The 25,438-nt window shown below is 46.9% G+C and overlaps 1 protein-coding gene across 1 annotated transcript in view; it reads left to right on the plus strand.

The window, feature by feature from the left end:
• ARG2 (arginase 2) overlaps positions 1 to 22,708 on the plus strand; it is a 926,201-nt gene extending 903,493 nt beyond the window's left edge. Inside the window, exon 9 of the mRNA XM_063947808.1 lies at positions 22,473 to 22,708. Coding sequence (XP_063803878.1) covers positions 22,473 to 22,528 — 56 coding nt within the window. The 3' untranslated portion in view covers positions 22,529 to 22,708. The remainder of the gene's footprint in view (positions 1 to 22,472) is intronic.
• The last annotated feature ends 2,730 nt before the right edge of the window (positions 22,709 to 25,438 follow it).

The raw sequence follows: 25,438 nt of genomic DNA on the forward strand, positions 1-25,438 counted from the left end.
TTGGTATAATGATATGGTGTTATTATGGATCTAACTGAATTAACAGGGATTTCCTGTGGGTGTGGTCTATTGGGCATCTGATGGTATATAAGGCAATGTGGTACAGCTCCTGGTGATATCGGCTTCAGGATGACTGCATAAACGTGTTTTGATGGTCTTGACAAAGGTCCAACAGGGACCGAAACATGGACAGCGACAACTCTGCAAGATATTTTCTGCATGATGAAGCATTTGTGAGTGACAATAAAAAGCCTAAAATAATTTATTTGTGGTGAGTGCCTATACCCATTTCTCTATATTGTTTGGCTTGATAGCCTTTATGGAGCACCACCAAGAGTGACTTGGAAACAGTGAGTGTGGACCTTGCAGCATCTCTCTATCTCTCTCTCTCTCTCTCTCTCTATATATATATATATATATATATATATCACTATATATATATATATATATATATATATATATATATATACATATATATATTGTCACGTCTATCAAGGTTTGAGGATCCGGCAGCTGAGATTTGCCCGAGGAGGTAGCAGGCTGTGAATGAACCAGATGAGGGGGCTGGATAAAGGCCCTCATTCTGAGTTGTTCGCTCGCAAGCTGCTTTTAGCAGCTTTGCACACGCTAAGCCGCCGCCTACTGGGAGTGAATCTTAGCTTATCAAAATTGCGTCCGAATGATTCGCAATATTGTGCAAAGACTTCTCTGTGCAGTTTTTGAGAAGCTCGAGACTTACTCTGCCAGTGCGATCAGTTCAGTGCTTGTCGTTCCTGGTTTGACGTCACAAACACACCCAGCGTTCGCCCAGACACTCCTCCATTTCTCCAGCCACTCCCCCGTTTTTCCCAGAAACGGTAGCGTTTTTTCAAACACTCCCATAAAACGGCCAGTTTCCGCCCAGATTCACCCATTCCTGTCAATCACATTACGATCACCAGAATGAAGAAAAAACCTCGTAATGCCGTGAGTAAAATACCTAACTGCATAGCAAATTTACTTGGCGCAGTCGCACTGCGGACATTGCGCATGCGCATTAGCGACTAATTGCTCCGTTGCAAAAAAAAAATAACGAGCGAACAACTCGGAATGACCACCATAGTTCCTTCGCATGGGACACGGAGTAATGAAGAATATATGCGAGGTTTGAGAGTCAATGGAAAGTATTTATTATGTACAGGGCTGAGGTAGAGGGCCGAGGCTGGAGCACGATGGTTAAAGACGTGGCAGGAGGCGAAGAACTATGGACTGTGTTTCGAAAGACGAGACTGTAGATGATGAACTGTGGAACTGTGGATGGTGGTTGAAGACGTGGCTGGAGACAAGGACTGTGGACTGTGGTTTGTTAAACATGGCTGAAGATAATAATCTGCAGGCTGTGGTCGGTGGTACAAAGGCGTGACTGGTGAAGGAGATCTGTGGAGTGTGGCTTGAAAGACGAGGCAGCGGACCCGGGGCCGACTGTGCCCAAAGAGTCTTACTGGACTGGGTTTTCCAGGAGCGCTTCCACAGGCAGTAACAGGCTAGAGACAGCAGGGCTGCAGCAGCAACAGAGAACCGACCAAACAGGATCAGGAGGAACCAGAATACAGCAGGAATCCTGGGAGCACAGGCTAAAGCACCTACAACAGGGTTGTAACTTGAAGCACTGGCATCCCTGTCCTAAACCAGACCCCTTTTATAGGGAGAGCTTCCCCTGGATTGGCTGGAAGAAACAGGAAACAGGAACTATGCTTAAAACTTGGTCTCCAACATGGCGGCGCCCAGTAATGCAGACCTTTTTGCAAAGCCACAATGCTCACTGCCCCTGGTCTCCTAGTAACGGCTCAGCAAGAGCGACCCGCTGTAGCGGCGTCCCACCGCCACGAGCGGACCCCCTCACCGCCGCTACTACTGCCCACGGATCCGGCGCAGCAGCCCACCTCCAACGCTGCCCGCACATCGCCAAGGAAGCCAGCCCCGTGGCCCCAGCGTACCGGTAAGACTCCGGACGCTGACAGTACCCCCCCCCCCCCCACACCCTTTGCGGGTGGACTCCGGACACCTATGTGGTTTAGTTAGAAACTTGACATGAAATGTCCGAAGAAGTCTTGGAGCATGGACATCCTCTGATCTACCCAAGATCTCTCCTCTGGCCCATACCCCTTCCAATCAACAAGGTACTGGATGCGACCATAACGTCTGCAAGGATCTTGTGAATCTCGAATTCATCTCCATGTGCTGATTGGATCTTCGGTGATTTAGGCACAGCAGCTCTGAACCGATTAAGTACCAATGGTTTTAAGAGAGAAATATGAAATGCATTAGGAATTCTCAACTGCGGAGGTAATTTCACTTTGTAAGCCACAGGATTCAACACTTTTTCAATTGGGTAAGGCCCAATAAATCTGGGAGCATACTTTTTTGTAGGAACCTTTAATCTTAGGTTTCGTGTGGAAACCCAAACCCGATCTCCTACCTTGAGGCTTGGTACGGCTTTTCATTTCAGATCTGCATAGGTCTTATATCTCTTGGATGTCTTGAGCAAAGTCTTGTGAACTTGTTTCCAGGCTTCAGTAAATTGTCGAAGTGTTGACTCTGCGTCAGGAACCTCGAGCGTAGGCAGAAGTTGGAAGTCAGGAACTCTTGGATGGTAACCACAATGAATGAAGAATGGAGAAGATTTTGTAGCAGAGTGATAAAGATTGTTATGGGCAAATTCTGCGAACGGGAGGAAGTCCAGCCAGTCGTCCTGTGAGGAGGACATGAATAAACGCAGAAAAGTCTCCAGATCCTGGTTCACTCTCTCTATTTGACCATCCATTTGGGGATGATATCCTGAGGAGAAGTTTAATTTCACGCCAAGAGCAGAACATAGGGATCTCCAAAACTTGGCCACAAATTGAGGACCTCTATCAGACACGATTTCCTGTGGTAGACCATAGAGTCAAAAGATCTCTGCTATAAACAATTTTGCCAACTGGGATACAGATGGAAGATTAGCCAGAGGAACAAAGTGTGCCATTTTAGAAAATCGGTCAGCTATGACCCATATGGTGTTCTGCCCACCAGATGTAGGTAAATCTGTAATAAAGTCCATAGAAATATGCGTCCATGGTCTTAGTGGTACCGGCAAAGGATGGAGTAACCCAGCTGGTGGACCCTTGGGACTTTTATGCTGGGCACATTTTGGACAGGCAGCTACGAATTCCTGAACGTCAGTCCTGAGATGAGGCCAGCAGTAGGAGCGCTAAATGAATTTTAGTGTCTTATGACCGCCCGCATGGCCCATGAAGGAGGAGGAGTGAGCCCATGTAAGAAGTTTTTTGCGAAGATTTTGTGCAGTGAAGATCTTTCCTGGAGGAGGAAGTGGAGAGGTATTAGTTGCAGAAAAAGAGGTGGATTCCAGGATAAATTGCTCTTTTGAACGGTCAGAGGGTTCTTCTGAACTTAGGGAGCGAGATAATGCATCTGCCTTTTTGTTGAGGGAAACTGGACGGTAACTGAGTTTAAAATTAAAACGGGTAAAGAAGAGTGCCCATCTTGTTTGCCATGGATTCAGACATCGGGCTGACTGTAGATACAGGAGGTTCTTGTGATCAATGGTCACCGAAATTGGATGCTGAGCTCCCTCCAACAAATACCTCCACTCCTCAAAGGCCAACTTAATTGCCAGTATTTCCTGTTCCCCAATAGTGTAATTCTGTTTAGTGGGGGAGAATCTTTGCGAGAAGAACGCACAAGGATGGACCTTCTTGTCCTTGAAAAGCTGGGATAATACTGCTCCCACTCCCACAGTAGAGGCATTATCCTCCACCAAGAACGGACGGCTGAGATCAGGTTGTCGAAGAACTGGAGCAGTCGTGAAGGCCTCCTTCAAAGATGAAAAAGCTTCCAAAGCCTCAGGAGACCACTTGGCAGGATCGGCTCCCTACCTAGTTAATGCGGTTATAGGAGCTATGATAGAAGAATAATTTTGAATGAATCTTTGGTAGAAGTTAGCAAACCCCAGGAAACATTGAATTCCTTTAAGGGTAGCTGGAAGCGCCCAATCCTGAATCGCCTGGACTTTAGCGGGGTCCATCTGTAACCTCTGCCCTGAGAGAATGTAACCGAGGAATGGAATCGTGGGTACCTCAAAGGTGCACTTCTCTAACTTACAGAATAACTGTTTCCTTCGTAAACGAGTTAACACTTCTTTGACTTGTTCCTGATGGGTCTTCAGATCCCTAGAAAAAATTAGGATGTCATCCAGATACACTACCAAGCAGTCGTAGAGGAGATCTCTGATGATTTTGTTAACGAACTCTTGAAAGATGGCTGGGGCGTTACATAGGCCAAAAGGCATTACCAGGTATTCGTAATGGCCGTCGGGGGTATTAAATGCCGTCTTCCATTCGTCCCCTGGGCGTATACGTATAAGATTGTAGGCCCCCCGTAAGTCCAACTTAGTAAATACAGTAGCTCCTTTAACACAGTCGAACAGTTCTGGAATCAGAGGTAACGGATATCTGTTCTTAACTGTTATGTCATTGAGACCTCTATAGTCAATACAGGGTCGCAACCCCCCATACTTCTTTTTGACGAAGAAATATCCTGCTCCGGCCGGAGATGTAGAAGACCTGATGAACCCTTTCTCCAAGTTCTCCCGGATATACTCCGATATGGCCTGTGTCTCGGGAAGTGAGAGAGGGTAAATTTGTCCTCAGGGAGGAGTCTTACCGGGTACTAGCTCAATGGGACAATCCCAAGTACGATGCGGAGGCAAGGTGTCCGCCCCATGCTTACTGAAAACATCTTGAAAAGCTTGGTACTCCACAGGAAAGCTGGAGGGGCAGGAAGAACAGAGAGTTCTAACTGAAGGTAAACAGTTCTGGAAGCAGTCTTGTCCCCAAGAGAGAACATCCATAGTTTGCCAATCTATGTGGGGGTTGTGTCTGATTAACCATGGAAACCCTAGGATTAGTTCATGAGAGGCTTTTGGAATTACAAGGAAAGAGATTTTTTCTGAATGGAGAACTCCGACCTTCATCTTGAGAGGAATAGTACGAAAGGATATAATCCCCTCAGGGATATAACTTCCATCCACTGCGGTAACAGAAATGGTACGATCCAAAGGAACCATTTGTATTCCAGATCGTTTGACCAGAGCTGATGTAATGAAACTTTCGGCGGCTCCGGAGTCGAATAGTACAGGGATGAGAAGAAGAAGGGAGCTCCAATTGGGTTAACAGGACAGACTCTTTCTTGGTATGTAATTCTGAGAATTCTCCTAGCTTGACCTCTCCAGCACAAACTAGGAGCGGGCATTTCCCGGACGTAGATTGCAAGTTTTAACAAAGTGATCAGATGCACCACAATACAGGCAGAGGTTCCCTTGTCGCCTTCTCTGACGTTCTTCATTGGAGAGGCGGGAGCGATTAATCTGCATGGGTTCTTCCACAGTTGGTGAAGATGGTGTTGGTGGAAGAACAACTCTAGGCTTAGGGCGATCTGACCGCAACCTCTCCATACAGCGTTTTCTGTACCTTAGGTCTAACTTATTGCATAAAGAAATTAGTTTATCCAACTTATTAGGTACTTCCTGAGTTGCGAGGTCATCTTTGATCTTTTCGGAGAGACCGCTCCAGAAAGCTGCAATGAGAGCCTCCTCGTTCCAGTTCAGTTCTGAGGAAAGGGTACGAAAATGGATCATGTACTGACTGACCGTACGCATGCCCTGACGCAGGCGCAGGATTTCCAATGAGGCGGCAGAAGTCCTGCCCGTATCGTCAAAGATTCTTCGAAAGGTGGCCACGAATTCTGGATAGTTAGATAAGATGGGATCCATCCTCTTCCACAATGGTGAAGCCCATTCCAACGCTTGCCCGGTGAGTAAAGAAATTATATAGGCTACTTTGGTTCGTGCTGATGGGAAATTGGCCGACTGTAGTTCGAACTGGATTTCGCACTGGTTAAGAAACCCGTGGCATTGTTTTGGATTCCCATCGAATTTATTGGGAGGTGGCAAATGCAACCGTGGAAGTGGTACTGGTACAGGAGGAAGCTGGACCGGAGGTGCTAATGTGGGAGCAGCTCTAGATACTTGAGGGGCCATCATGGCAACACAGAGAGAATCGAGACGTTCAGACATACTCTGCATGAATTGCACGATTTGAGATTGTGTGGCCTCCTGCTTATTTAAGCGAGACCAGATATCTGCAGTTGAGGACCGAGGCTGGAGCACGATGGTTAAAGACGTGGCATGGGGCGAAGAACTGTGGACTGTGATTCAAAATACGAGACTGTAGATGATGAACTGTGGAACTGTAGATGGTGGTTGAAGACGTGGCTGGAGACAAGGACTGTGGCTTGTGGTTTGTTAAACAAGGCTGAAGATAATAATCTGCAGGCTGTGGTCGGTGGTACAAAGGCGTGACTGGTGAAGGAGATCTGTGGAGTGTGGCTTGAAAGACAAGGCAGCGGACCCGGGGCCGACTGTGCCAAAGAGTCTTACTGGACTGGGTTTTCCAGGAGCGCTTCCACAGGCAGTAACAGGCTAGAGACGGCAAGGCTGCAGCAGCAACAGAGAACCGACCAAACAGGATCAGGAGGAACCAGAATACAGCAGGAATCCTGGGAGCACAGGCTAAAGCACCTACAACAGGGTTGTAACTTGAAGCACTGGCATCCCTGTCCTAAACCAGCCCCCTTTTATAGGGTGAGCTTCCCCTGGATTGGCTGGAAGAAACAGGAAACAGGAACTATGCTTAAAACTTGTTCTCCAACATGGCGGCGCCCAGTAATGCAGACCTTTTTGCAAAGCCACAATGCTCACTGCCCCTGGTCTCCTAGCAATGGCTCAGCAAGAGCGACCCGCTGTAGCGGCGTCCCGCCGCCACGAGTGGACCCCCTCACCGCCGCTACTGCTGCCCATGGATCCGGTGCAGCAGCCCACCTCCGCCGCTGCCCGCACATCGCCAAGGAAGCCAGCCCCGTGGCCCCAGCGTACCAGTAAGACTCCGGACGCTGACATATATATATATATATATATATCCTATACAATAGCCCAGATCTGTGACTTTGTGACTCATTTGCTAACGCTGGGCGGAGTCACAACACTGGGCGGAGTTAGTCAAATGAGTCACAGATCTGGGCAAATCCTAGGAGCAGAAGCAGATGGTATGGGCATGGCACAGGCAGAGGTGCATACCTCCCAGTTTTCTTCAGGCAGAAGAAGGGACACACAGGTGGCTAAATGGGGCATGGCCAACGAGAAGGGGGCTTGGCTTCAAGGGAGGGCACCCGTTTTCGTCAGTGATGGGGCATGCCCAGTGCTCTTTGAGCTGCTTGCATGCCCCCAGGGGCGGATTATGAGTCCGAGGGACCCAGGGCACTTGAAACACGGGGGGTTCTATCTCATTGCTGTGCCTGCTGAGGGTTTGGGGGTGTGGCCTAATCGTGCCCACGTGGCCACACCCCCTTATGCAAATTCCTGATATATTTTTTTATGGGATTTTGGCCCCTCAGCTAGGGGTAAATCCAGAGGGGGTTGTCGCTCCCCCCTACACACCCGCACAGGCAGAAGAAAGCATGGAGGCTTCCCTGCTGCCTCCCTGCACCACCACAGACCTGCCAACACGCAGAAGAGCGTGCTGACTGTAGCACAATGCTGCTGCTGTTGCTGGCAGGGCGGGGGAGCTACATAGCTGGGACAGAGCTACTCCAGCTGGGGAGGCCCCTAAAACTGTGGGGCCCACGGTACGTACCCCCTGCCCCCCCCCACTTAATCCGGCTCTGCTGCCGGAACCCCCCCTTAATCCGTACCCCCTGATGCCCCCTCTCCTCCTGTCTCGACTAAATAGACGCTGTGCGCATCTATTCGCCGCTGCTCTGCTAAGCAGAACAGCGAGTTCAGGAGCTTCCCAACTGCCCCCCCCCCCCCACCAGGGGACACTGCGGCCCACGGGTAGGACAGCGGGACAGACCCAAAAAAATGGGACTGTCCCGCGAAAATCAGGACAGTGGGGAGGTTTGGAAGTGTGTGAGGGGGTATGCCATACAGACAGACGGGCACCGGCTCACTGTGTCCTTGACCCCCCACATCAGCAAACTCAGCAGGGGCTCTCTGGCGCGGAGGAGCGTCTCTTTCTGTCACACTCCACACTTCTTAGCTGCAGTTTTGTGGGGCACCAGCCGCTGTGCAGGTTCCGTACTGGCTCTTATCTCCAGTCCCGGCAACCCCACCGCTAGCTGCAGCGCTGCCGCCCGCAGTGAGGTGCGCCCAGCTCCTTCACACACTTTAGCTGGCAGATAGCGCTGCAGAAGTCCGCGCTGTTTGCAGGCTCCGACCCCCTCATCCCTCCAACCACAGCGTCTCCTGCGAGCTAACCAATCACTCCCAGTCTCCCCTTTCCACAGTGCCCGGCAGCTGCGAGGTCTGCGGTGTGTGACTGAGGAGGAGGGGAGGGATGCGGACGGGCAGAGGAAGCAGGACTCCAGCCTGAGAGAGTCAGCCATGCCAAGTCTCCACACCAGCAGCAGATCCCAACAGGTTGGAGTGGAACAGCAGCAGCCAGCAGCAGTGACTCCGGTAAGACACATCTGTCTGTCACCACTGTTCTGTCCTTAATACCAATCTCTCCCGTGCCCTGTTCTGTCATGTCCCTGTCAACCCTGGCCTTGCCCTGTCACCCCTGTCACCCCTGGCCTGGCCCTGTTACCCCTGGCCTTGCCCTGTCACCCTTATCCTGGCCCTTTCACCTGTATCCTGGCCCTTTCACCCCTGTCCTGGTCCTGCCGCCCCTACCCTGGCCATGTCACCCCTATCCTGTCCCTATAATTTCTGTCCTGGCTCGTCGCCCCTGTCCTGGCCCAGTCGCCCCTGTCCTGGCCCAGTCGCCCCTGTCCTGGCCCAGTCGCCCCTGTCCTGGCCCCGTCGCCCCTGTCCTGGCCCCGTCGCCCCTGTCCTTGCCCCGTCACCCCTGTCCTGGCCCCGTCACCCCTTGACCCTGTCACCCCTGTTCTGTCCCTGCCACCCCTATCCTGGCCCTGTTACTGCATACCCTCCAACTACCTTTTTGGCAGGTACAGTACCCGCAGCGCCTTCAGACCCCTCCCCAATGCACCACATCTCCGTACCTTCCCCTCCCCTACACGCTGTGCCTCCAGACCCCCTACACCACCCGCGGTTCCCACTCCCCCGCCCCTCCACCACCCACCGCACCTCCAGGCCCCCTCCACCATCCACCCCCATATATGTCTTCCCCCACACCTGCCCTCCCTTCACCCGCAGCATCTGCAGACACCCTTCTCAATCCATGGTGTACCCCCCCTCACCCACCCACGGCACCCCCACACCTGCCCCTCCACCACCTGGAGCGACTCGAGACCCCCTGCCCCATCCGCCGCACCACCCATCCCACAGCGCCTCTGGAACCCTTCACCCATCCGCAACATGCCCGCACCTGCCCCTCTCCCACCCGTGGCACCCCTGCCCCTCCACCACCTGCAGTGCCTCCGGACCCCTCCCCCATCTGCAGCTCCCACTCCTCTGCCCCTCCCCCATCCGCAGCACCTCCCAACCCTTCCCATCCGGGGCCCCCCCGGCTTCCGCCCCCTCCACCCGCAGCATCTACAGACACCCTCCCCCATCCGCAGTCCTCCCCGCACCCGCTACATTCTGTACATCATGCCCTGCATTGTGCAATATTTAACCGCTAACAAAGGAATGCAGGTAATACTCCATATAATACAAATATTGAACCCCAGAAAGGCATGCAAGGGTTAAGGGGGTGTAGCCCCTTGCGATGGTGTGAAGAGCGCCCGTAGGGCTCGATGAAGCACCTAGTATATATATATATATGGAACACAATTTCTGAGGGCACTAATTTTAGTCAGAATCAGTAATATTAAAGAACAGTATAAAATATGTAAAATATATTTACAATTTCCACACAAGAGACATAATCAAAACTTTATCCACACAGGGAGTAGTTCTGATTTAATCAAGCAGAATTTTCATTACTGACATACAATTGATGCATGTGTAAGTTATTTGTTGTATATGTGTGAACGTAATATTATGTGTGGTGCTCATGGGTTTTTCAGGTAGACAAGCATGTGTTTTGTTGCAAAAAAATGTATTGGTCTGTTTTCCTTGTTTAAGGCCACTTGATTGTGTGGCCAAACCACAGAGTACAAATACAAGCAATTAACTAAGACATTTTTTTGTTTGTTTTTCTATGAAACTGCGTAATGTTTTAGTTCAAACACATAATGTTTACAATTAACATCTTCATAATGTGGATACATGCCATTGTAATTGTGTTAAAACATGGCGTAATCACAAAAACTAAAGTGTGAAATTGCAATAAAGGCATATTTTCCAGAATGAGTCATGACATTGTCATAATACAAATACATGTCCAGTGGGGGTCATTCCGAGTTAATAGTTCGCTAGCAGTTTTTAGCAGCCGTGTAAATGATATGCCACCGCCCACTGGGAGTGTATTTTAGCTTAGCAGAAGTGCAAACGGTTGTATCGCAGAGCGGCTACAAAAAATGTTTGTGAAGTTTCAGAGTAGCTCAAAACTTACTCAGCGCTTGCGATCACTTCAGACTATTCAGTTCCGGATTTGACGTCACAAACCCGCCCAGCGTTCACCCAGCCACGCCTGCATTTTTTCTGGCACGCCTGCGTTTTTCCGCACACTCCCTGAAAACGGTCAGTTGCCACCCAGAAACACCCACTTCATGTCGATCAATAAATATATAGAAAGAGAGCGCATGCAGTTTTAATTAATTTAATTATATTTTAAAAAAGACAAAAAATGGCTAATCAACACATACATATTAATACTTTAAAAATACCATGAGAACAATACCCTCTATTGTGATGTAACAATATTATTAATTTTCCACACCTAGAAAGTCCACATTACTGTATCAGCTTGTAGTTACACTTTGGTAATAGTTTGGATTCCAAAATCATTTTTGTGGCAGCTTAAATAGCTATAATAGCTGTCTGTCCCGCATCATCCAGAGCCACTCACTTAGATGGATAATTTTTATATATTTATTCAAAGAAACGTAATGAGTCCTGCAGCAGTAGGATTAATTCCGAATCTCATACCATTCAATCATGCAGACAGGTATCAGTATATGCTCAGATTCGTTGTCACATATATTTGCATATAATACATTTGTAACTGTTGTGGATTCAAGAACTGTGTCTCACCTCCTCTGTTTCCAGAATACTTTGTAGCCCACCATACTAAACTCCTGCTGGGAGCGTTGTTAACCCTTTCTCATGGTAAAGATGACACAGACCAAAAAGCCGGCTCCCAGCTGCAGCGCCGTGCTGTTGCGCTATCCCCGTTACAGCCGTCCGTCTCCTCTTGGCTGTAGCACAGGCCACCTGTGTATGATCTCTGGAGCGGAACTCAGCTCCCAGCTGCAGCGGCGTGCCGCTAGATAGTACCTTGCTGGGGCTGTGTGTCTTGCTTCCACGGTGGTTGTTAGGCGGACACGGTGGGTGGATGTCACTGGACTTAATGCGGCAAGCTGAAGGCGTTGTGTGTAGTCCCACAATCCAAGGGTTTGTCTCAGAGTACTAAAGCAGAGTACTCTTAACGCGTTTCTCCGTTGTACAAATCTAACGGTTTCATCAGAAGATAATCACCCTTCTTTAGCACCTCTATTTAAACTAGATATCCTCCAATCCAGAGCTTCTTTTCATTATCGGAGGCAGGTGTGTTTTAGGTGTGTATGCACACAATTATCTCCTTGTGACCAATTTCATTCAGCCGTTTAAAATATATAATATATATATACTACTGAATCTCAATTATCATAAAAAATATTATAAAATACAGCAATCAAAAATAATACACAATAGACATTATCTAGATTTAAAACTAATAGAAGCAGCACGCGAGATCACTTCAGACTATTCAGTTCCGGATTTGATGTCACAAACCCGCCCAGCGTTCGCCCAGCCACGCCTGCATTTTTTCTGGCATGCCTGCGTTTTTCAACACACTTCCTGAAAACGGTCAGTTGCCACCCAGAAACACCCACTTCATGTCAATCACTCTGCGGCAAGCAGTGCGACTGAAATGCATCGCTAGACCCTGTGCAAAACTACCTTGTTCGTTGTGCCCGTACGTCGCTTGTGTGCATTGTGCCGCGTGCGCAGAAAGGACGATTTTTAGCCTGATCGCTGCGCTACAAACAAATTCAGCTAGCGATCAACTCAGAATGACCCCCAGTGTGTGTTTTTTTAAGCAAATTACAGGACATTGAGGGTCATTCCGAGTTGATCGCTCACTAGCAGTTTTTAGCAGTTGTGCAAATGCTATGCCGCTGCCCACTGGGAGTGTATTTTAGCTTAGCAGAAGTGCGAACGGTTGTATCGCAGAGCGGCTACAAAAGATGTTTGTGTAGTTTCAGAGTAGCTCAAAACCTACTCAGCGCTTGCGATCACTTCAGACTATTCAGTTCCGGATTTGACGTCACAAACCCGCCCAGCGCTCGCCCAGCCACGCCTGCATTTTTCCTGGCACACCTGCGTTTTTCCACACACTCCCTGAAAACGGTCAGTTGCCACCCAGAAACGCCCACTTCATGTCAATCACTCTGCGGCAAGCAGTGCGACTGAAATGCATCACTAGCCCCTGTGCAAAACGACATCGTTTGTTGTGCCCGTATGTCACGCGTGCACATTGTGCAGCATACGCATGCGCAGAACTGCCGATTTTTAGCCTGATCGCTGCACTGCGAACAAATTCAGCTAGCGATCAACTCGGAATGACCCCCATAATGCTCAGGTATGAATGATTCTGATTGTAAATGTAAAGAATATGGATACTGACCAAGGCATACTGATTCTGATTGTAAATGTAAAGAATATGGATACTGACCAAGGAAGACTGATTCTGACTGTTATTGTAAAGAATATGGATACTGACCAAGGAATAATGATTCTGAGTATTATTGTAAAGAATATGGATACTGACCAAGGAATAATGATTCTGAGTATTATTTGAAAGAAGTGTAATAATAGTCATGTAATACTGAGAGTGATTATGTCTTTGAAAAAAATCACATTGTGGGTGAGATTAATTATGTAAATTTGTAAATTTCAGTGTACTTTATACACTTAAACTGATGCAGTTTTTTTCATCCTAAGCAGAATGAACACCAACACCTGAAGCTTATTTTTTGGGTGGCACTTTGGAGGCTGATGTGCCTTTCCGAGTGACGTTTGTCCATGTACGGCTGGATCGCCTTGGTGGGGAGGTAACTGGAGAAATCATAGGAGTTGTAGATCCTGAGCTGGTGCTTGGTTGTAAGGCTTGTTGGGAATTGAGATTTTTGCTCAGGTTACTCAGAGTAGCATTGAGTTCTCTTGGTAGCTGCAGTGTGAGTTTCCATAATTCTGCATATACTTTGTATTAACATTTGGTTGCTTTCCAAAATGTTGAGGTAGTTTTGGTGCTGTCTGTGTTGTTCATTCATTACTCTCTGGAATGTGTTCATCATATGTGTGTTGTCGGCACGCATTAATTCCATTGTGTTGGCAATTTGAGTGACTTGCACATTTAGCCAACTATTTCTACTGATTCGGGGAAGATGATGTGGAAGACTAGCTAGAAATTGCATCTGACTACGCAGACAATCCAGGTTATTGGACTGCTGGGTTGACCAAGTATTCCAAAAAACCTGGGGGCAGATGTATTAACCTGGAGAATGCATAAGGAAGTGATAAACCAGTGATATGTGCAAGGTGATAAAGGCACCAGCCAATCAGCTCCAACATGTAAATTTACAGTTAGCATCTGATTGGCTGGTGCCTTTATCACCTTGCACTGGTTTATCACTTCTTTATGCCTTCTCCCAGGTTAATACATCTGCCCCCTGATCCTGTGTTGTCACTTGTGGTGATGGTGGACTGATTTGTGGTGCAGGTGTTGTTTCTGTTGGAGGCATACTCACAGGTGGTGTTGTAGGTATTGATTGGTTGATTGGCTGGAGATGTAACACAAAGCTTTCCTCCATTTGTGTGTCATACTGGAGGTCCGGGGGAACGTTGGCATCATCTGTATGGCCTGTAATGGAACAACATTTTAGTTTCTGTAGACATATTATTTTTGTTTGTTTTTATTTTTGGTGGCAAGACATTATCATGCTGATTCCAAATGGTGTTGTTGACAACAACATAAATACTCCATTTACATTAAGGCCATGCCTTTCGACTATATTAGATGTGTTGTTTTAGAATGTAATATTAATCAGAATCCGCCTCACAAATACATAACATACTTTGCAAACACTGTTTATGTCTTGTTTTAATGTGTGTAAAACTAGGATTGTTTACACTAAAAATCTGATGGGTATGAAAGATCTCCACACTACATCTAAACACATCACCACACACCATTATTTTTATGATGTAATCCTTGTGAAGTTTGCACTTCTGCTTTTGTTGCAGCATCTTCATCTTAGTATGCTACTCTATGGCTGAAGTGTACCCACATATATTTAGTTTTGAGCTGTAAGTCCATAACATCTGTTAGGCATTTTGTTGTTGGGGTTCAGCCGTACGTGCTGTAGGTTATTGTGTGCTCTCCAACCAGGCTAATTATTTCTAAAGTGCCCTATGTAAGCATGTTGTGATGACACAGTGCATCATGTCGCACAGTGGTAGATGCCACGTAGTTACTTTCCTAGCCCTGGTCCTACCCACGGACTCGACTAATTGCCAATATGTATTTAGTTATACGCTAGGCAATATTGTATTGTGTTATTATTATATTGTACAGTTATATTTCATCTGTTATATTTGGAACTTGTATTTTATTTGGTTATACTGTGTTCAATGTGTATAATTATTAACAGGAATAAGTCTATGCCAGAGTGTTATTTATCATGGTAAAAAAATCATTGTAATGTAAATCCCCTAGCTGTACAATCAGATGTGATTAGGATGAGTAGGTTAAGTAGTAAACAGGTTATGTATGAGCCTGCAGGTAATCTGATCCTATACACCCCATTGTGTACAGGAGCCCAGACACCTCGTCTTCACTCTTCTGTGACCTCTTGATTGACCAGTTTGTGTGATGAATAGACAGGGGAGGGCATAACAAGAGGAGTGACCTCTACTGGTGTGAGAGAGATCTGCACAGAAGGTCAGATAGAGTGGATGTACCTCTGAAGTGCAGACACTGACTAGGCATTATTGTTAGAGATGAGCGCCTGAAATTTTTCGGGTTTTGTGTTTTGGTTTTGGGTTCGGTTCCGCGGCCGTGTTTTGGGTTCGAACGCGTTTTGGCAAAACCTCACCGAATTATTTTTGTCGGATTCGGGTGTGTTTTGGATTCGGGTGTTTTTTTCCAAAAACACTAAAAAACAGCTTAAATCATAGAATTTGGGGGTCATTTTGATCCCAAAGTATTATTAACCTCAAAAACCATAATTTACACTCATTTTCAGTCTATTCTGAATACCTCACACCTCACAATATTATTTTTAGTCCTAAAATTTGCACCGAGGTCGCTGTGTGAGTAAGATAAGCGACCCTAGTGGCCGACACAAACACCGGGCCCATCTAGGAGTGGCACTGCAGTGTCACGCAGGATGTCCCTTCCAAAAAACCCTCCCCAAACAGCACATGACGCAAAGAAAAAAAGAGGCGCAATGAGGTAGCTGTGTGAGTAAGATTAGCGACCCTAGTGGCCGACACAAACACCGGGCCCATCTAGGAGTGGCACTGCAGTGTCACGCAGGATGGCCCTTCCAAAAAACCCTCCCCAAACAGCACATGACGCAAAGAAAAAAAGAGGCGCAATGAGGTAGCTGACTGTGTGAGTAAGATTAGCGACCCTAGTGGCCGACACAAACACCGGGCACATCTAGGAGTGGCACTGCAGTGTCACGCAGGATGTCCCTTCCAAAAAACCCTCCCCAAACAGCACATGACGCAAAGAAAAAAAGAGGCGCAATGAGGTAGCTGTGTGAGTAAGATTAGCGACCCTAGTGGCCGACACAAACACCGGGCCCATCTAGGAGTGGCACTGCAGTGTCACACAGGATGTCCCTTCCAAAAAACCCTCCCCAATCAGCACATGATGCAAAGAAAAAGAAAAGAAAAAAGAGGTGCAAGATGGAATTATCCTTGGGCCCTCCCACCCACCCTTATGTTGTATAAACAAAACAGGACATGCACACTTTAACCAACCCATCATTTCAGTGACAGGGTCTGCCACACGACTGTGACTGATATGACGGGTTGGTTTGGACCCCCCCCAAAAAAGAAGCAATTAATCTCTCCTTGCACAAACTGGCTCTACAGAGGCAAGATGTCCACCTCATCTTCACCCTCCGATATATCACCGTGTACATCCCCCTCCTCACAGATTATCAATTCGTCCCCACTGGAATCCACCATCTCAGCTCCCTGTGTACTTTGTGGAGGCAATTGCTGCTGGTCAATGTCTCCGCGGAGGAATTGATTATAATTCATTTTAATGAACATCATCTTCTCCACATTTTCTGGATGTAACCTCGTACGCCGATTGCTGACAAGGTGAGCGGCGGCACTAAACACTCTTTCGGAGTACACACTTGTGGGAGGGCAACTTAGGTAGAATAAAGCCAGTTTGTGCAAGGGCCTCCAAATTGCCTCTTTTTCCTGCCAGTATAAGTACGGACTGTGTGACGTGCCTTCTTGGATGCGGTCACTCATATAATCCTCCACCATTCTATCAATGTTGAGAGAATCATATGCAGTGACAGTAGACGACATGTCCGTAATCGTTGTCAGGTCCTTCAGTCCGGACCAGATGTCAGCATCAGCAGTCGCTCCAGACTGCCCTGCATCACCGCCAGCGGGTGGGCTCGGAATTCTGAGCCTTTTCCTCGCACCCCCAGTTGCGGGAGAATGTGAAGGAGGAGATGTTGACAGGTCGCGTTCCGCTTGACTTGACAATTTTGTCACCAGCAGGTCTTTCAACCCCAGCAGACCTGTGTCTGCCGGAAAGAGAGATCCAAGGTAGGCTTTAAATCTAGGATCGAGCACGGTGGCCAAAATGTAGTGCTCTGATTTCAACAGATTGACCACCCGTGAATCCTTGTTAAGCGAATTAAGGGCTGCATCCACAAGTCCCACATGCCTAGCGGAATCGCTCCGTGTTAGCTCCTTCTTCAATGCCTCCAGCTTCTTCTGCAAAAGCCTGATGAGGGGAATGACCTGACTCAGGCTGGCAGTGTCTGAACTGACTTCACGTGTGGCAAGTTCAAAGGGCATCAGAACCTTGCACAACGTTGAAATCATTCTCCACTGCACTTGAGACAGGTGCATTCCATCTCCTATATCGTGCTCAATTGTATAGGCTTGAATGGCCTTTTGCTGCTCCTCCAACCTCTGAAGCATATAGAGGGTTGAATTCCACCTCGTTACCACTTCTTGCTTCAGATGATGGCAGGGCAGGTTCAGTAGTTTTTGGTGGTGCTCCAGTCTTCTGTACGTGGTGCCTGTACGCCGAAAGTGTCCCGCAATTTTTCTGGCCACCGACAGCATCTCTTGCACGCCCCTGTCGTTTTTTAAAAATTCTGCACCACCAAATTCAAGGTATGTGCAAAACATGGGACGTGCTGGAATTTGCCCATATTTAATGCACACACAATATTGCTGGCGTTGTCCGATGCCACAAATCCACAGGAGAGTCCAATTGGGGTAAGCCATTCCGCGATGATCTTCCTCAGTTGCCGTAAGAGGTTTTCAGCTGTGTGCGTATTCTGGAAAGCGGTGATACAAAGCGTAGCCTGCCTAGGAAAGAGTTGGCGTTTGCGAGATGCTGCTACTGGTGCCGCCGCTGCTGTTCTTGCGGCGGGAGTCCATACATCTACCCAGTGGGCTGTCACAGTCATATAGTCCTGACCCTGCCCTGCTCCACTTGTCCACATGTCCGTGGTTAAGTGGACATTGGGTACAACTGCATTTTTTAGGACACTGGTGAGTCTTTTTCTGACGTCCGTGTACATTCTCGGTATCGCCTGCCTAGAGAAGTGGAACCTAGATGGTATTTGGTAACGGGGGCACACTGCCTCAATAAATTGTCTAGTTCCCTGTGAACTAACGGCGGATACCGGACGCACGTCTAACACCAACATAGTTGTCAAGGACTCAGTTATCCGCTTTGCAGTAGGATGACTGCTGTGATATTTCATCTTCCTCGCAAAGGACTGTTGAACAGTCAATTGCTTACTGGAAGTAGTACAAGTGGGCTTACGACTTCCCCTCTGGGATGACCATCGACTCCCAGCGGCAACAACAGCAGCGCCAGCAGCAGTAGGCGTTACACGCAAGGATGCATCAGAGGAATCCCAGGCAGGAGAGGACTCGTCAGACTTGCCAGTGACATGGCCTGCAGGACTATTGGCATTCCTGGGGAAGGAGGAAATTGACACTGAGGGAGTTGGTGGGGTGGTTTGCGTGAGCTTGGTTACAAGAGGAAGGGATTTACTGGTCAGTGGACTGCTTCCGCTGTCACCCAAAGTTTTTGAACTTGTCACTGACTTATTATGAATGCGCTGCAGGTGACGTATAAGGGAGGATGTTCCGAGGTGGTTAACGTCCTTACCCCTACTTATTACAGCTTGACAAAGGGAACACACGGCTTGACACCTGTTGTCCGCATTTCTGGTGAAATACCTCCACACCGAAGAGCTGATTTTTTTGGTATTTTCACCTGGCATGTCAACGGCCATATTCCTCCCACGGACAACAGGTGTCTCCCCGGGTGCCTGACTTAAACAAACCACCTCACCATCAGAATCCTTCTGGTCAATTTCCTCCCCAGCGCCAGCAACACCCATATCCTCCTCATCCTGGTGTACTTCAACACTGACATCTTCAATCTGACTATCAGGAACTGGACTGCGGGTGCTCCTTCCAGCACTTGCAGGGGGCATGCAAATAGTGGAAGGCGCATGCTCTTCACGTCCAGTGTTGGGAAGGTCAGGCATCGCAAACGACACAATTGGACTCTCCTTGTGGATTTGGGATTTCAAAGAACGCACAGTTCTTTGCGGTGCTTTTGCCAGCTTGAGTCTTTTCAGTTTTCTAGCGAGAGGCTGAGTGCTTCCATCCTCATGTGAAGCTGAACCACTAGCCATGAACATAGGCCAGGGCCTCAGCCGTTCCTTGCCACTCCGTGTGGTAAATGGCATATTGGCAAGTTTACGCTTCTCCTCCGACAATTTTATTTTAGGTTTTGGAGTCCTTTTTTTTCTGATATTTGGTGTTTTGGATTTGACATGCTCTGTACTATGACATTGGGCATCGGCCTTGGCAGACGACGTTGCTGGCATTTCATCGTCTCGGCCATGACTAGTGGCAGCAGCTTCAGCACGAGGTGGAAGTGGATCTTGATCTTTCCCTAATTTTGGAACCTCAACTTTTTTGTTCTCCATATTTTATAGGCAGAACTAAAAGGCACCTCAGGTAAACAATGGAGATGGATGGATTGGATACTAGTATACAATTATGGACGGACTGCCACGGTTAGGTGGTATAAAAAAAACACGGTTAGGTGGTATATATTGTAATACAATTATGGATGGACGGACTGCCTGCCGAGTGCCGACACAGAGGTAGCCACAGCCGTGAACTACCGCACTGTACACTGGTTGATAAAGAGATAGTAGTATACTCGTAACAACTAGTATGACTGACTATGACGGTATAAAGAATGAAAAAAAAACCACGGTTAGGTGGTATATATTGTAATACAATTATGGATGGACGGACTGCCTGCCGAGTTCCGACACAGAGGTAGCCACAGCCGTGAACTACCGCACTGTACACTGGTTGATAAAGAGATAGTAGTATACTCGTAACAACTAGTATGACTGACTATGACGGTATAAAGAATGAAAAAAAAACCACGGTTAGGTGGTATATATTGTAATACAATTATGGATGGACGGACTGCCTGCCGACTGCCGACACAGAGGTAGCCACAGCCGTGAACTACCGCACTGTACACTGGTTGATAAAGAGATAGTAGTATACTCGTAACAACTAGTATGACTGACTATGACGGTATAAAGAATGAAAAAAAAACCACGGTTAGGTGGTATATATTGTAATACAATTATGGATGGACGGACTGCCTGCCGAGTTCCGACACAGAGGTAGCCACAGCCGTGAACTACCGCACTGTACACTGGTTGATAAAGAGATAGTAGTATACTCGTAACAACTAGTATGACTGACTATGACGGTATAAAGAATGAAAAAAAAACCACGGTTAGGTGGTATATATTATAATACAATTATGGATGGACGGACTGCCTGCCGACTGCCGACACAGAGGTAGCCACAGCCGTGAACTACCGCACTGTACACTGGTTGATAAAGAGATAGTAGTATACTCGTAACAACTAGTATGACACTATGACGGTATAAAGAATGAAAAAAAAACCACGGTTAGGTGGTATATATTATAATACAATTATGGATGGACGGACTGCCTGCCGACTGCCGACACAGAGGTAGCCACAGCCGTGAACTACCGCACTGTACACTGGTTGATAAAGAGATAGTAGTATACTCGTAACAACTAGTATGACACTATGACGGTATAAAGAATGAAAAAAAAACCACGGTTAGGTGGTATATATTATAATACAATTATGGATGGACGGACTGCCTGCCGAGTGCCGACACAGAGGTAGCCACAGCCGTGAACTACCGCACTGTACACTGGTTGATAAAGAGATAGTAGTATACTCGTAACAACTAGTATGACTGACTATGACGGTATAAAGAATGAAAAAAAAACCACGGTTAGGTGGTATATATTATAATACAATTATGGATGGACGGACTGCCTGCCGACTGCCGACACAGAGGTAGCCACAGCCGTGAACTACCGCACTGTACACTGGTTGATAAAGAGATAGTAGTATACTCGTAACAACTAGTATGACACTATGACGGTATAAAGAATGAAAAAAAAACCACGGTTAGGTGGTATATATTATAATACAATTATGGATGGACGGACTGCCTGCCGACTGCCGACACAGAGGTAGCCACAGCCGTGAACTACCGCACTGTACACTGGTTGATAAAGAGATAGTAGTATACTCGTAACAACTAGTATGACACTATGACGGTATAAAGAATGAAAAAAAAACCACGGTTAGGTGGTATATATTATAATAATACAATTATGGATGGACGGACTGCCTGCCGACTGCCGACACAGAGGTAGCCACAGCCGTGAACTACCGCACTGTACACTGGTTGATAAAGAGATAGTAGTATACTCGTAACAACTAGTATGACTATGACGACGGTATAAAGAAAGAAAAAAAAATACCACGGTTAGGTGGTATATAATTATACAATTATGGATGGACGGACTGCCTGCCGAGTGCCGACTGCCGACACAGAGGTAGCCACAGCCGTGAACTACCGCACTGTACTGTGTCTGCTGCTAATATAGACTGGTTGATAAAGAGATAGTATACAACAATATACTACTATACTGGTGGTCAGGCACTGGTCACCACTAGTCACACTGGCAGTGGCACTCCTGCAGCAAAAGTGTGCACTGTTTAATTTTAAATTAATATAATATTATGTACTCCTGGGGGCTCCTGCTATAACAACCTGCAGTGCTCCCCAGTCTCCCCCACAATTATTATAAGCTTTGCCTTTTATACATTGATGTGCAGCACACTGGGCTGAGCTGAGTGCACACAGACTGAGTCACACTGTGTGACTGGCTGCTGCTGTGTATCGTTTTTTTCAGGCAGAGAACGGATATAGCAGAGAACGGATATATTAAATAAAAGTTAACTTAACAACAACTGCACTGGTCACTGTGGTAAACTCTGTCTGCACAATCTCTCTCTCTCTCTCTCTCTCTCTTCTAATCTATTCTAATGGAGAGGACGCCAGCCACGTCCTCTCCCTATCAATCTCAATGCACGTGTGAAAATGGCGGCGACGCGCGGCTCCTTATATAGAATCCGAGTCTCGCGAGAATCCGACAGCGTCATGATGACGTTCGGGCGCGCTCGGGTTAACCGAGCAAGGCGGGAAGATCCGAGTCGCTCGGACCCGTGAAAAAAAAAGTGAAGTTCGTGCGGGTTCGGATTCAAAGAAACCGAACCCGCTCATCTCTAATTATTGTGCCATCAATGGCGAGAATCCATGGCAAAGGGCATCATGTGAGCTGGTATCCCAGACCAGGAGACACAGAACCACGGCCAGCATGTAATAGCAGGAGTAAGCAGGCGTCTGTAATCACATACTATTGTGGGGACTTAGTAAGTAAGATACCATTCTGGCTTGTAATTGTTAATGTTATTGTGTACTGTGTGTGTATATTTACAATAAAGGGCATTTGCCAGTTTACTCAACTGTTTACCCGAGTGATCAGAGAATCTGTATCTTCCCATATGTGTCCTAATGTTTGTTTTTTTGTACTCACCAGGGGGGGATTGTGGTTCCCGCGTCGGTGGACTCTCCAATATGGAATGGTGGCCTTGAGGACACATTTGATATGCGTCGTTGAGGTGGTGACTCGTGCTGTCTGGTGTTCATATCCGGCCTGTGTCTCTTGTGGACCATATGTCTTTGCCTGCCTGAATTCTCTGGACGCCTCCTTCTGGGATTGAGCCATTGTGTGGATGGTCCTATACATAAAAATAAAATTAATGTTGCGCCAAATCATTTGCACTCATAATATGTACATAAATTGTAACTTACCTGCTTCACCATCATCCTCATCTTGTGACTGAATGGTGGCAGGCCGGCCTGTTGTTTTATTGGACACTGTGAAGATATGACAAGTGTGTTTGTTTTTATAATACTGTGTAATGTAAATTTATAACTCATTATCTTTTTTTTTTATTTCTTTTGTATATCCACATTTTTATGATAAAAAACGCAGCACCATTTGTAAAAGTGTATATTGTGGGCACCAAACCAAAAAAAAAAGAAACATAATTGAGCCATGTGCTTAGTTCACATTTCCAGCCAGTCTAATGGTATCACACAAAAAACACATACAGTACATCAGCACACAACACTACAAATGAAAATTATGTTTTTAAAGAATGTGGAGTGTAAAAGAATGAATGTAGGCAGAAGTCAAACAGTATGATGGGTTTAAGTCCACAAACAGTATTACACCATCCCAGAAAAATTATTGTAAAATATGTATTCTAAAAATGTATCACTAAATGTAGAACACAATGTCCTTAATCCAAAAAGAGTACTTTTGACTAGAGATGTGCGGCGGGCACTTTTCGTGTTTTGGTTCTAATTCCACTTTTGTCTTTTGGTTTTGGCTTGGTTTTGCCAAAACCACCCTTTCGATTTTTGGTTTTGGATCTGGATGATTTAAAAAAAAAAAAAAAAAGCTACAATCACAGAATTTCGGGGTACTTTTGATCCTACGGTATTATTAACCTAAATAACATTAATTTCCACTCATTTCCAGTCTATTCTGAACACCTCACAATATTGTTTTTAGGCCAAAAGGTTGCACCGAGTTGGCTGTATGACTAAGCTAAACGACACAAGTGTGCGGCACAAACACCTGGCCCATCTAGGAGTGGCACTGCAGTGTCAGACAGGAGGGCAGATATAAAAAAGGCCCCAAACAGCACATGATGCAAAGAAGATAAAGAGGTGCACCAAGGCTGCTGTAAGACTAAGCCAAGCGACACAAGTGTGCGGCACAAACACCTGGCCCATCCAGGAGTGGCACTGCAGTGTCAGACAGGGTGGCACTTTTCAAAAACTAGGCCCCAAACAGCACCTCATGCAAAGATGTAGAAGAGGTGCAATGAGGTAGCTGTATGACTAAGCCAAGTGACAAACAATTGGCCCATCTAAGAGTGGCACTGCAGTGGCAGACAGGAGGGCAGATATAAAAAAAGGCCCCAAACAGCACATGATGCAAAAAAGAAAAAAAGGTGCACCGAGGTTGCTGTATGACTAAGCTAAGCAACACAACCACCCGGCCCATCTAGTAGTGTCACGCAGTGGCTGAATGTCGACAGTGGGCTGCAATTGTTTGGTCCACTGACAGCATCTCCAGCACACCTCTATCATTTTTAAAAAATTCTGCAATTGGTGGACTTATACGGCAGTACCCCAGGACTAATACAGCAGTACCCTTGGACTCATACGGCAGTGTCAGACAGGATGGCACTTTTCAAAAACTAGGCCCCAAACAGCACATCATGCAAAGATGTCGTAGAGGTGCAATGAGGTAGCTGTATGACTAAGCCAAGCAACACAAACAATGGCACTTTAAAAAAATAGTCCCCAAACAGCACAAGATGATAAGAAGAATAAAGGTGCAAGATGAAATTGTCCTTGGGCCCTCCAACCCACCCTTATGTTGTATAAACAGGACATGCACACTTTAACAAACCAGTAATTTCAGCGACAGGGTCTGCCACACGACTGTGGCTGAAATGACTGGTTTGTTTGGGCCCCCACCTAAAAAAGAAGCAATCAATCTCTCCTTGCATAAACTGGCTCTACAGAAGCAAGATGTCGACCTCATCCTCATCCTCCGATTCCTCACCCCTTTCACTGTGTACATCCTACTCATCCTCACAGAGTATTAATCCGTCCCCACTGGAATCCACCATCACAGGTCCCTCTGTACTTTCTGGTGGCAATTGCTGGTCAAGGTCTTCCCGGAGGAATTTATAATTCATTTTGATGAACATCATCTTCTCCACATTTTGTGGAAGTAACCTCCTACGCTGATCACTGACAAGGTTACCGGCTGCACTAAACACTCTTTCGGAGTACACACTGGAGGGGGGCAATATAGGTCAAATAAAGCCAGCTTGTGCAAGGGCATCCAAATTGCCTCTTTTTCCTGCTAGTATATATCACTCATATAATTCCAACCATTCTGTCAATTGTGACAGAATCATATACAGTGAAAGTAGACATCTCAGTAATCATTGGCAGGTCCTTGAATCCGGACCAGGTGTCAGATTTTGCTCCTGACTGCCCTGCATCACCTACAGTGGGCGGGCCATGAAATCTTATTCTTTTCCTTGCAGCCCCAGTGGTGGGAGAAATTGAAGGAGGAGCTGTTGACGGGTCACATTCCGCTTGAGTTGACAATTTACTCACCAGCAGGTCTTTGCACCTCTGCAGACTTGTGTCTGCCGGAAAGAGAGATACAACGTAGGCTTTAAACCTAGGATCGAGCACGGTGGACAAAATCTAGTGCTCTGATTTCAAGAGATTGACCAACCTTGAATCCTGGCAAAGCGAATGAAGAACTCCAACCATAAGTTCCACATACTTAGTGGAATCGCTCCGTCTTAGCTCCTCCTTTAATTTCTCCAGCTGCTTCTGCAAAAGCCTGATGAGGGGAATGACCTGACTCAAGCTGGCAGTGTCTGAACTGACTTCATGTGT

The sequence above is a fragment of the Pseudophryne corroboree genome, chromosome 12 (genome assembly GCF_028390025.1).
Source record: "Pseudophryne corroboree isolate aPseCor3 chromosome 12, aPseCor3.hap2, whole genome shotgun sequence".
Classification (NCBI taxonomy): domain Eukaryota; kingdom Metazoa; phylum Chordata; class Amphibia; order Anura; family Myobatrachidae; genus Pseudophryne; species Pseudophryne corroboree.